At 39.1% G+C, this 12,169-nt stretch overlaps 1 protein-coding gene across 2 annotated transcripts in view; it reads right to left on the bottom strand.

Moving 5' to 3' along the window:
• Positions 1-12,169, bottom strand: part of luzp1 (leucine zipper protein 1) — an 88,292-nt gene that overhangs the window by 17,429 nt on the left and 58,694 nt on the right. For both annotated transcript variants that reach the window (XM_038307042.1, XM_038307043.1), the window contains exon 3: positions 2,729-3,062. In XM_038307042.1, coding sequence (XP_038162970.1) covers positions 2,729-2,860 — 132 coding nt within the window. In that variant the 5' untranslated portion in view covers positions 2,861-3,062. The remainder of the gene's footprint in view (positions 1-2,728; positions 3,063-12,169) is intronic.

Genomic DNA, 12,169 nt, shown 5'->3' with positions numbered 1-12,169 from the left:
CAGTTGAACTGCATTTGTCTACTATACCTCAAATATCCCAGATAGTAGCACATTTAAAAAAAATTAATTATTCATTTTAAAAACAAAATTTCAAACAGAAAAATATTTTTAGTCCTAAATTGATCTCAATCAAACTCATGCATTTATTTACGGTTTGATTTCATCTGAATCTTTTTGCATTGCTGCGTTTCTCCACTAGATGGCTCCACTTTTGCCCAGGCAGCAGAACTTTACAGTTTTAGCCGTTTTCAGCGAGGTTGCCATCATAAAGAATACATTTATTTGTCGAAAATGACTACAATCATGGCTGCACAGTGGATAAGGTTCTGGGTTCGATTCCCTTCCCGAGAACTTTCTGCAAGGAGTTTGCATGTTCTCCTTGTGCATGCATGCGTTCTCACCGGGTACTCCGGCTTCCTCCCACAGTCCAAAAACTTGACTGTTAGGTTAATTGGCTTCTCTAGATTCTCCTTAGCGTGTGTGAGAACGGTTGTGTGTCTCTGTGTTGCCCTGTGATGGACTGGCAACCTGTCCAGGGTGGACCCTGCCTCTACGTATGTACGTACGTACGTACATACATACACACAGACTACTGTTCAAAAGTTTGGGGTCACATTGAAATGTCCTTATTTTTTAAGGAAAAGCACTGTACTTTTCAATGAAGATAACTTTAAACTAGTCTTAACTTTAAAGAAATATACTCTATATATTGCTAATGTGGTAAATGACTATTCTAGCTGCAAATGTCTGGTTTTTGGTGCAATATCTACATAGGTGTATAGAGGCTCATTTCCAGCAACTATCACTCCAGTGTTCTAATGGTACAATGTGTTTGCTCATTGGCTCAGAAGGCTAATTGATGATTAGAAAACCCTTGTGCAATCATGTTCACACATCTGAAAACAGTTTAGCTCGTTACAGAAGCTACAAAACTGACCTTCCTTTGAGCAGATTGAGTTTCTGGAGCATCACATTTGTGGGGTCAATTAAACGCTCAAAATGGCCAGAAAAACTTTCAGAACTTTCATTTGAAACTCGACAGTCTATTCTGGTTCTTAGAAATGAAGGCTATTCCATGCGAGAAATTGCTAAGAAATTGAAGATTTCCTACAACGGTGTGTACTACTCCCTTCAGAGGACAGCACAAACAGGCTCTAACCAGAGTAGAAAAAGAAGTGGGAGGCCGCGTTGCACAACTGAGCAAGATAAGTACATTGGAGTCTCTAGTTTGAGAAACAGACGCCTCACAGGTCCCTAACTGCCATCTTCATTAAATAGTACCTGCAAAACACCAGTGTCAACATCTACAGTGAAGAGGCGGCTGTGGGATTCTGGGCTTCAGGGCAGAGTGGCAAAGAAAAAGCCATATCTGAGACTGGCCAAGAAAAGAAAAAGATTAAAATGGGCAAAAGAACACAGACATTGGACAGAGGAAGACTGGAAAAAAGTGTTGTGGACGGATGAATCCAAGTTTGAGGTGTTTGGATCACAAAGAAGAACGTTTGTGAGACGTAGAACAAATGGAAAGATGCTGGAAGAATGCCTGACGCCATCTGTTAAGCATGGTGGAGGTAATGTGATGGTCTGGGGTTGCTTTGGTGCTGGTAAGGTGGGAGATTTGTACAGGATAAAAGGGATTCTGAATAAGGACGGCTATCACTCCATTTTGCAACGCCATGCCATACCCAGTGGACAGCGCTTCATTGGAGCCAATTTCATCCTACAACAGGACAATGACCCTAAACACACCTCCAAATTGTGCAGAACTATTTAGAGCAGAAGCAGGCAGCTGGTATTCTATCGGTAATGGAGTGGCCAGCGCAGTCACAAGATCTGAACCCCATTGAGCTGTTGTGGGAGCAGCTTGACTGTATGGGACGCAAGAAGTGCCCATCCAACCAATCCAACTTGTGGGAGCTGCTTCTGGAAACGTGGGGGGGAATTTCTCCAGATTACCTCAACAAAATTAACAGCTAGAAGGTCTGCAATGCTGTAATTGCTGCAAATGGAGGATTCTTTGACGAAAGCAAAGTTTGATGTCAAAAAAAAATCTAATTTCAAATACAAATCATTATTTCTAACCTTGTCAATGTCTTGACTCTATTTTCTATTAATTTCACAACGTATGGTGGTGAATAAGTGTGACTTTTTAGGAAAACACAAAATTGAATAAATATATATATATATATATATATATATATATATATATATATATATATATATATATATATATAATAATTAAATTATAATTATATAATAAATATTATTATATAATTATATATATTATAATCTCAAGATCCAACAGTGAAAATAATACCTTTAAATCTTCCTTATTGAAACAATTTTTTTTTATGATTGAACTATTGAGCTGGATAAACATGATAGCCTTTCCTTTTTTTTTTCTCACCTAGAAATAAAAACAGTACTTAAATATGTTAGACTGAAGTAAATCCGAAAAAATTTATTTTAGTGATTATCTCAGGTATCAAAAAACCAATGTGTTATGAATTGAAGGGACCCTTTGATAGTTAGATGACTGTAATAATCACTTCTTTATTTCACTTTACTATTTTCATGAATTAATAAAGGCGCTTAAAAGAATTGCATATATTTTTACAATATATAAACCTAGGCTTCATTTTGGATCTGATTACTGTACAAAACAGCCAAAAATACTAATCTTCTAAATGAGCTCTAAATCTAAACAGATGCGTGGATGGAAGCAAACCTGCAGGTCAAGCAGCTCATCCTCAGACTTCTGCAGCTTGTTGGTTGCCTCTTCCAGCTCGTCCAGTCTTCTCCCCAGACTCTGCAGCTTGTGCCGTAAGTGGCGGTGCGTCATGTCTTTATGATCCGACATGGCTGCAAACCTTAGAACGGATTTGTAGTCCAGCTTATATGATAGCAGAGTTTCTGGACTTCCACATCTGCGTAGCAACGACAGCAAGACCTAATAGTGCTCCTCTGCTCCTTTTGTCAGCCGGTATTGTCCCGGATGTCCAACTGTACGTTTAGGTCTCAAACTCTGCCTTTAAATGGTGTTTAGCAGACAAATCTGTCATCTGTAGGAGAGAAAGAGAGGAAATGAGGCTTAGTCATCCATGATTTGTCAATGACAGTAGCATCAAGCAATACAAATATGAGTCAAGAGAAGCTGACTTAACCATGTTTCACACCCTGTTACCAAAACAAGAAAGCTAAACATCAAATCAATTCAACAATTAATCAATTTCAGTTGAACAAGGCAATAATATTAATCATTGGACTTCCAAAGTAATATTGAATAATTAAAGTGATCAGTCAAGCAAACAAATCAATCCAGGAGGCCACTGTGACAAACAAAAGTAAGGAGAGAACCTAACTTTAACCTTAAAGTGTGACTTACACCCATGTGATAAAATAACCCCGCCTCCCAGACAAGTTTATAAAAAACTCTTTAAAGTAGGCGGTGACTGGACACCTCAGGGGGCGGGGCTGAGTGTGGGAATGAGCGGTGAGAGGTTAGTAAGGGTCAGAACCACTGATCTCTATTTATTCACTGAAAAGCTGAAAAACTGAAGTCACCTGCCGCCATCTTGGTACTCCCCAGGCACATGAAGTGGCTACATAAAAATGCCTGTAATGTAATATAATTACCATACATATGTAATCAATACATGTACATTACATGTACATCATCAGTTTAACACTTTTGGTTCATCGTCAGATAGTGTGTGCATCTAATATTCTTAATATCTGACTACAGTTGTGATGATTTATATAACATGTGTTTAGTAGTAGCCATTAAAAATGTCCCCACTTTCCTTGGTGGGCCCTTGGCTGGTTCCCTAAGATCCTTTTTTAAACATCAACATTTCTACAAAGATTAGCGTTGCACCGATACCAATACCAGTATCAGACGGGGCCCCGATCCAACACTAAAATAGTGCTATCGGTATCGGTGAGTACCAACCTATAGGGCACCGATACCATTTTGCCAAAAGTTTCTTCAACTATTGTCACCCATTCCAGGTAGGCAATAAAAAGTTCTACTGGATTCACTTTGCATTAGTCTTTTTTAGGGCCGGTACCAATATCGATACTTTCACTTCGATACCGGTTCCTGAACGATACTTTTTTCGATACCAGTTTTATAATATCAATTCGGAGAAAAAGAAAATTACACAACATAATAATGTACAAATCTTGAGTTTTATTTTAAGCTCTGATTTTTCCATTGACATTTTTCCTCTTACATAAAAAAATGTTTTAAGTGAAGAAGAACAGTTGCAAACAAGTCAGTGTCTAATATTCACTGTTACATTGTGAGGACCTTTTTAGTTTTTTCTTTAGAAAAATTAACATGTCTGCTTTCTCAGGAGACAAACAAGCCCGTTGAATGGGATCCTACTGACAGCGCACCGCTGGTATGTGGGGGTCTGAGCGGCTGCGACAGAAATAATTTTGGAAGGCAGGATGGTAATCTGGATGAACTGACTGCAATGATTAAGTTTTCAGGTGGATTTTCCTATTTAAAAACATAATAAAACTACTTTATTCCCACTGATCACAGCAAATATAGCTGCAAGGCAAATAAAGGATAGAGTAGCTCCGCCCAACGCGCGTCAGACACACTTTTGCACCGCGTAGCCAGAGCAGCAAAGCTGCTTCAGCCGCGCGTCAGAAGCCGGTACAAGCAGCAAAAATGAAGCAGCAGACGTGATTTTGCTGCTCCTGCTGCGTCCAGTTTGAAAGCAGCATGATTTCACTCCGCTCTGGCTTTGCTACGCCCACGAGCTGCTGAGAGGAAGATGGTCGCGCTGGCTGCGGTCCGCTCTTCCTGCGGTCAAACACCGAGCAAGTTTCTGCTCTTAAATTGTTTTCGTGCACGATGTATTGCATTGCGCACTATTGGCATCAGTCTTAATAAAGTGAAGCCACACTTTTGACCTGGGGGGCATTTTAAAGGGGTTCCACGACGCTGCAACCAGTTCACAACAGATACTAATTTTTGGTTACCAAGTATTACTAGGTAGTCACACAATAAAATGGAAATTATTTATTCAAAAATCATACAATGTAATTTTCTGGATTTTTGTTTTAGATTCCATCACTCACAGTTGAAGAGTACCGATGGTAAAAATTAGTCTTCTACAAGCTTTGCAAGTGGGAAAACCTGAAAAATCAAGAGTGTATCAAATACTTGTTCTCCCCCACTGTATGAAAGCATACCTGCTGTCCTTTTAATGACAGAAATGATCATATCTGTGGAGGGAATCATCCAAACAGGCTGAGCAAGAGTTTAACCTTTCCTGTCCTTAGCAGGAGCAGGAGGCTGTGTGGATGGAGGCGTCAGGATAGCTGCACACTCCCACACCCACATGCTTTGTTGTCGTCTCCCTGCTTGTGTCCCGCATCGATCCTGCCGTCTTCTGCTGACAGCAGCATATCTTAACCCGACCGGCCTCCTCCACTGCAACGCTGCAGCCCCATAACATAAAACAGGCTTTTATATAATGTAGCTGCTGGGAGAGTGAACCAAACATGATCTAAGAGCAAAGATGCACTTTCAGACCGAGCAGAGTTTGGCTTTTAAACTCAAGTTAATCTAAACCTGTGTTATTCTGTCCAATAACAAAAATAAATACAGGATCATGGATGTTTTTTTCCCCCCCAACTGATCGATACGAATGGAAAACATCTGACCTTAAATGTAAAAGTTATTCCTGATTTTTAGTTTGATGCGTTTCAGATTCACCAGGCAATTAAGGAATTTAAATTAGTCAAAGTAGTGATATGTATTCAAGTATGTACAATTGTATATGTTGAAAATGTCAACTCAATTCATTTATTTCCATTATTCAAAATTTTATCCAATGACAACTTAAAAACTGTAAATAAATATATAATAATTAATGAATATTTTGTGTCCATTAATGTTGCATTTTTGTAAATATTAATTTCCATCACTTTATTTCTTTCTCCAGACAGTTAAAATGTACTTTAATAAGTTTGAAAGCAAAACCCATATTTTTTTAATGAATTTTAAGGCTTTTCTAAATTTTAATTTGGTAACTTTTAGATCCTGCCATTAATCTAAGGGATTAAGAACAAACCGGAGATGGCTTTTGTTTATAAAATATCCATTCTGATGATGCAAGGTTTTATATTGACCACTTTTTTAACGTCTTACTAGGGATGTACAATATAATCGGCCCCCTATCGGTAACGGCCTGTATCGGCCTTAAAACTGAATATCGGACATCGGCCACCCCACCGATATTTAACCCGATATTTGATCAGCTTCTGAGTTTCTAAAGTCTAAAAAAATAAAAATACTACTTCTTCTTCTTCCTCAAAAACTTCTTTTTTACAGACTTAAAAACTTCTAAAGACGAGGGAAAAAATATTGATACATTAAAATATCCCAATATCTTCATATGCTGATATATTGCCATTTAAAAACACCATATCAATCTCTTTTACTAATGAAATATTGCTATATGTCATCGTTATGCTACAAAATCCCCCAAAAATTCACGAAATGTTGCCATATTTTTATATGTTGATATATTGACGCGGTATCGATCTATTTTACTAACAAAATCTCACAAGAATTTGCAAAATATCACGAGAGTTTGTAACAGAACGATGAAATTTCACGAGATTTTGAAAGTAAAATAGATCGATACCGTGTTTTTAAAAATCTATTTGATATCAGCATATGAAAATATATTTGAGTATATTATTTTTCAAAGTGTCAGAAATGGATAACAAAACTGCTATTTTCAATGACTTCTTATTTTTGTCCAGCTTTAACATCGGTATCGATATCGGTTATCGGCTACATGAGTTTTAAAATATCGGCATATCGGATATCGGCCAAAATCCCAATATCGTGCATCCCTACTTCTTACATCCGATTGAGAGAACTCTCATTTTAATTTAAGTTGCATTCAATTTTCATTTATTATTATTATTTTCTTTAAATATATATTTTGGCTGAAAATAACATTTTACCAAACAATAAAATCAGAAGTGTTTGAGGAACGAGCCTCCTGTTGCCTCCATGGCCTTTCAGAGAAAATGTCCATTTTGGAACTAAGAAAGCGACAGAATGAATGAAAATATATTTTCATATCACAACACAAGATTGATTTATGAAGCAGGGAGATAAATTGTCCTATAAACTATTTTGTAATGTGATTGTTCAATATTTAGCTCTAAGAAATGTTGCCAATGGAATAAGCAGATTTAAAAAACTCCTTGCTAGATTATGTTGAGCGCATAATATTTGATTGTTATTTTATTTAACTGTTCAAATTAAAAGCAAATACACTTATTCAAAGAAGCCTTAACTCATTTTTAGATCAGTTTGCAGTGTCTTTAATTTAATGTGCAGGAAATCGACTTTCCACCAATACGGTCAATTTCAGACACAAAGATGATAAAAAGTCCTGTTTATTCAAAAATCTAAATATATTTTATTATTTACTTTAATGTCAGTTTTTGTCTGAGCAAATGGGACAAATAAATACTGATATACTGACATTGAACGTTTAATTTTATTTCTTAAATGCTTAGCGTCATTAATAAGCTTCATACCTAAATGTTCCTTTTATCAATTCAGTTTCAATTAAATTGAGTTTATTTATATAGTGCCAATTCACAACACATCATCGTCATCTTAAGGCACTTTAGCAGCTGATTGCATCGACTCATTGACTCTTCAGCAATCCCTCACACTAAGCATGCTTGTAGCGACAGTAGAGAGGAAAAACTCCCTTTGAACAGGAAGAAACCTCCAGCAGAACCAGGCTCAGTGTGAGCAGCCATCTGCTGAGGCCCACTGGGGTTCAAGGAGACAGAAGCAGACATAGAAAAAGAAGCATAGATACAAAAGGCAACTGTCAACCAGCTCCACAGGCGGCCCCGTCCAGGAAACACACAGCCAGGCCGACGAGCTCCGAGCCAGCTCCCATTAAAGATGCAACGTTAAAATTCATCACCTCTATTTGACAGAACATCTGATTTACATCAAACTTTACAGCAGTCTGCTGATTTACAGCAGACTTTAGTCTGCACCTAGTTTGTATCAAGTATCCCCCCAAAGGTGTTAACGGCTCTCCTCTGGTGCTCCATTTTCAAATCAAATGCAAATGTAAGAATGTGGTTTAGTGACTTCAGCTGGCGTGCTGGGGTTTCTTTGTTTAAGTTGCCTCCCTTTGTGTTGTAAATGAGCTTTTTCAAGGAGTATAGTAATTTACAGAATTACTGTGGGGATAATTAGAGCTGGCACAGCACACAGACTCAGAATTCACCCGGAATTCACCATGGCACAACCAAGGCGACCAAGAAGGATGCACGCTCAGGAGGCTTTAGCCATGCTTCAGAGCATGCCAGACTACGAATCTGATGGTGGATCTGTTGGAGACTTAGCATTTCAGAATGAAAACGGCGCAACCGATTCTTCAAGTGAAGAGGATGATTCTGATGCGAATGGGACTGCTTTTGCACCAGCAAATCCTCCCCTCCAAAGACGCACCAAGTTCCGAGTGGTCAATTATATGATTGAGCGGGACAGTTCAAACACTGAGGCTACATCAGATGAAGAGGAAAACAGTGCGCGGCAACCCCCCTCCTTGCAAAAAACAGTTGATGTTGGCACAATGCCTGGATCCACAGAGAAGGCGAAAGATGGCACTGTTTGGTCCCACTGGAAAGTTGAAGACTTTTCTGTTCCTGAAAACCCACAGACTGCCTTCAATGGATCCGGAGGGCAAACAGATTCTGCGAAACGCAAAATCACAAGCTGCCTTCGCAGCTTCCTGTGTTTGTTGGATATGAACATGTTGCTGACCATCAGAGACTGCACAGTCCACGAGGCCCGCAGAACAAACCCCAGCTGGCAGATGAGTGTCTACGAGCTGATGGCTTTCCTCGCAATCTTTTTTCGAAGGGCTGCCATGGGTTACATTGGTCCCATGCGACACATGTGGGCCAATAAATTCGGAAACGCAGATATCAAACCCATAATGCCTCGTAACCGTTTTTTTGAAATAAGACAGTACCTTCGTTTTGACAACAAGGACACCGCAAGGAACGCATGCACAATGACAAATTTGCAGCAATTTCTGACATCTGGATGCAGTTTGTTCAGAACTGTGTGTCGTCCTACAGTCCAGGACAGCATGTTACTGTGGATGAGCAGCTGTTTCCGTCCAAGGTTCGGTGCCCCTTTTTGCAGTACATTGCATCCAAGCCTGACAAGTTTGGAATCAAGTTTTGGATTGCAGCAGATCTGGACACAAAATACATGTGTAATGCCATCCCTTACTTGGGAAAAGATCCCACTCGTCCAAAAGGAGAGAGGTTGTCAGAGAACGTTGTTCTGAAATCGATGGAACCATTTTTGGACAAGAGAAGGACTGTAGCTATGGACAATTTCTTCACCTCTCTGTCTTTGCCTAACAGGCTCCTTCAGCGAAATACAACTCTGCTTGGCACCATGAACAAAATTCGTCGGGAGCTACCAGCAACTGCAAAGGAAACCTCACCCCCAGATTCCACATACTCCGTCAGCGCTCCGCTCCGCTGACGTACGTCATGCGGAACGCTTGTCTTTCATGGAAATCAATGAGAGCTGTTCCACATCCACCGCTACTCCTCCGCACGTCTCCGTTCACGTACGTCTTCTCCGTCCGTCACCGACAAATTACGGAGCCGAGCTATTTTTTGCTCCGCTCCGGTCCGGCCAGGTCAAGATCCGCAATTGCAATCGCACCAAACAGGAAAAAGAACATCGACAAATTCCGGTTCGTCAAATTAAAATATAGTAGCAACAGATTGGTGACTAGAAATTATAGCACAATTCTTATAAATATCTAAATAAAAAAAAATCTAACACCGTTTATTTAAATGATTGGATCCAAACTATTGGTTATTCACCAACCAGGAAGCAGATTTCTCATCTCCATTGAAATATTTATTTTATACCGAGGGACTTAAAGTTTAATCAAATCCATTCAAAAGAAGCTTCTTATTACAGGAATGAAAAGAGATGCTGAGTTGTAGAGAACAAGTTCATAAAAAAAAAAAAGCGGTATTGAATTATCCTTATCTCTGTTACAAAAATCTACAAATATATATATATATATATATATATATATTTTTTTTTTTTTTTTTTTTTTTTTTTTTTTGGGCAGAAACTGAACATATGCTGGATGATGGTGGGATTTTTTTAATATGTCATATTAAATTAAGCGTTCACAGGGTTCATACAGGAATGAGTGACTCTATTTTAATGCTATTAGAAATGATTTTAATGCCATCATCAAGAACCATGTACACAAGTTATTAGTGTACATGAAATATGAAGGAGCTGTAAGCAGAGTTCCATGACTCCTGTATGTATGTAAACACACACACACACATATATACGTATATATATTCCCTAGATTTTTCTCCGCCTCGAGCTTCCTTTCCGAACATACGGCTTTATAAACAGTTCCACGCAAATTAATAGCGATATAATATATCTGACGAAATTGTTTTTAGAAGCATTTTTATTAAAGAATCATAAATGCAACGATAAACATATTTAATTAATTTTAGTGCCAATTAAGGCCTTGATTAAAAAAAGAATTATGAATTGTAATTATTTTTAATGATCCGCGCAAACCCTGGTTCATCTGGCGCATGCCCTCTACGATCTCCAAGGAACTCAGAGCGGAGGGGACGGAGCAACAGTGGCGGCTGTAGGCTTTGCTTTGTGCAGGCGGTCTGGAGCGCAGCGGGGAGGAGCGGAGCGGAGCGCAGACGGAGTATGTGGGATTTTGGGGTCAGGGTGCCAGTTGCACTCCACACAGGTGCTCAAATCTGGAAGTGCCTTGCTGACGGTGTATGCGACAAAAAAAAAAGAAATCTGTCTGTCTTCTGAGTACCATGCATCACAGAGTGGAAATTGTGGACATTCAAAAACAAAAAACAAACACTGTGGTTGATTACAACCATCTCAAATGTGGTGTTGATATTATGGACCAGAAACTGCGCAACTACTCTGTACATGCAGGAACACGGAGGTGGCCCATGGCTGTGTTTTATAACCTGCTTGACATGGCCGCCACAAATGCACATGTTTTGTACACAGCGTGTACAGGATCCAAAGAAAGTCGTCGACTATTCATGCTGGAGCTTTCAGAGGAACTCAAAAACAGGCTCCTGCAGGAAAAGACACAAGAGGAAGAGCAAAAACAGCTACGCCGTGAGATGAGTTTCCCAGCAGAAAAAGACTCAATGCCAGCTGTGCATACTCTGCAATAACAACAGAAGTACTCAACGTTGTGTCCACTGCGGCAAATTTACCTGTGGCAAATGTAGGAAAGGCTCACCATGGGAATGTGGAAACTGCTAGATGGGACAATTGCATTTTACATTTTTCCACTTTATATTTAGTGCTTTATCCATATGTAGACTGCTTTTCTTTATCTGAAATATAAAAAAAAAAAAAAACTTTCTGAGGCTATACCTTCTGTCTGTTGTTTTTCAAAATTGAGCTGTTTGGGGTGGTATTTGGCTCCAGTCCCTCCAACTGATCTGTACAATGAAAATATCTCCATCAGCTGACAAGAATATTTATACAACAATGACCATCTGCCCTATTTACTAGAGGGGAAAACAAGCAAACATCATCCGCTCACGATTCCCAGCCGAAAGCCGGTTTTGCGCTGGAAACCGGTTTCCAGCGCAGAATAAATAGGCCCAGCAGATCGACTCAGAGTTATTGAGATTTCAAGCTTGGCTTTGCTTGGCGTACAAGCTTGGCTGCAACAGACGAGCATGTGTTGTACAAGCCGTGCACAGGGACCAAAGAGAGTAATTCTGCTACTTGCAAATGAACTTCGTAACATTTGTATGCAAGAAAAGGCAATAAAGGAAGAACACATGAGACAGCATTGTGAGATGAAGAGACTAGGGCTGTTCCTTTTGTGACATAAATGTTACTCCAATACTAAAGGCATACTGTTTGTCATTCTCTAAGATTAAATTTTGAATGACATAAAAAGGCAAGACAAGACAAAATACAATTATTCTTTCTTTCATATAGTGAGCTTTGCAATATGAATTAGTCTGTTGGTGAATGGACAATAGAAATAGGCTCTGCCTTGCCTTGTTGGAAAAGCATGGTTAT

Source organism: Cyprinodon tularosa, unplaced genomic scaffold (genome assembly GCF_016077235.1).
Source record: "Cyprinodon tularosa strain WSP-4 unplaced genomic scaffold, ASM1607723v1 ctg6, whole genome shotgun sequence".
Classification (NCBI taxonomy): domain Eukaryota; kingdom Metazoa; phylum Chordata; class Actinopteri; order Cyprinodontiformes; family Cyprinodontidae; genus Cyprinodon; species Cyprinodon tularosa.
This window is presented reverse-complemented; position numbering and strand designations above follow the sequence as displayed.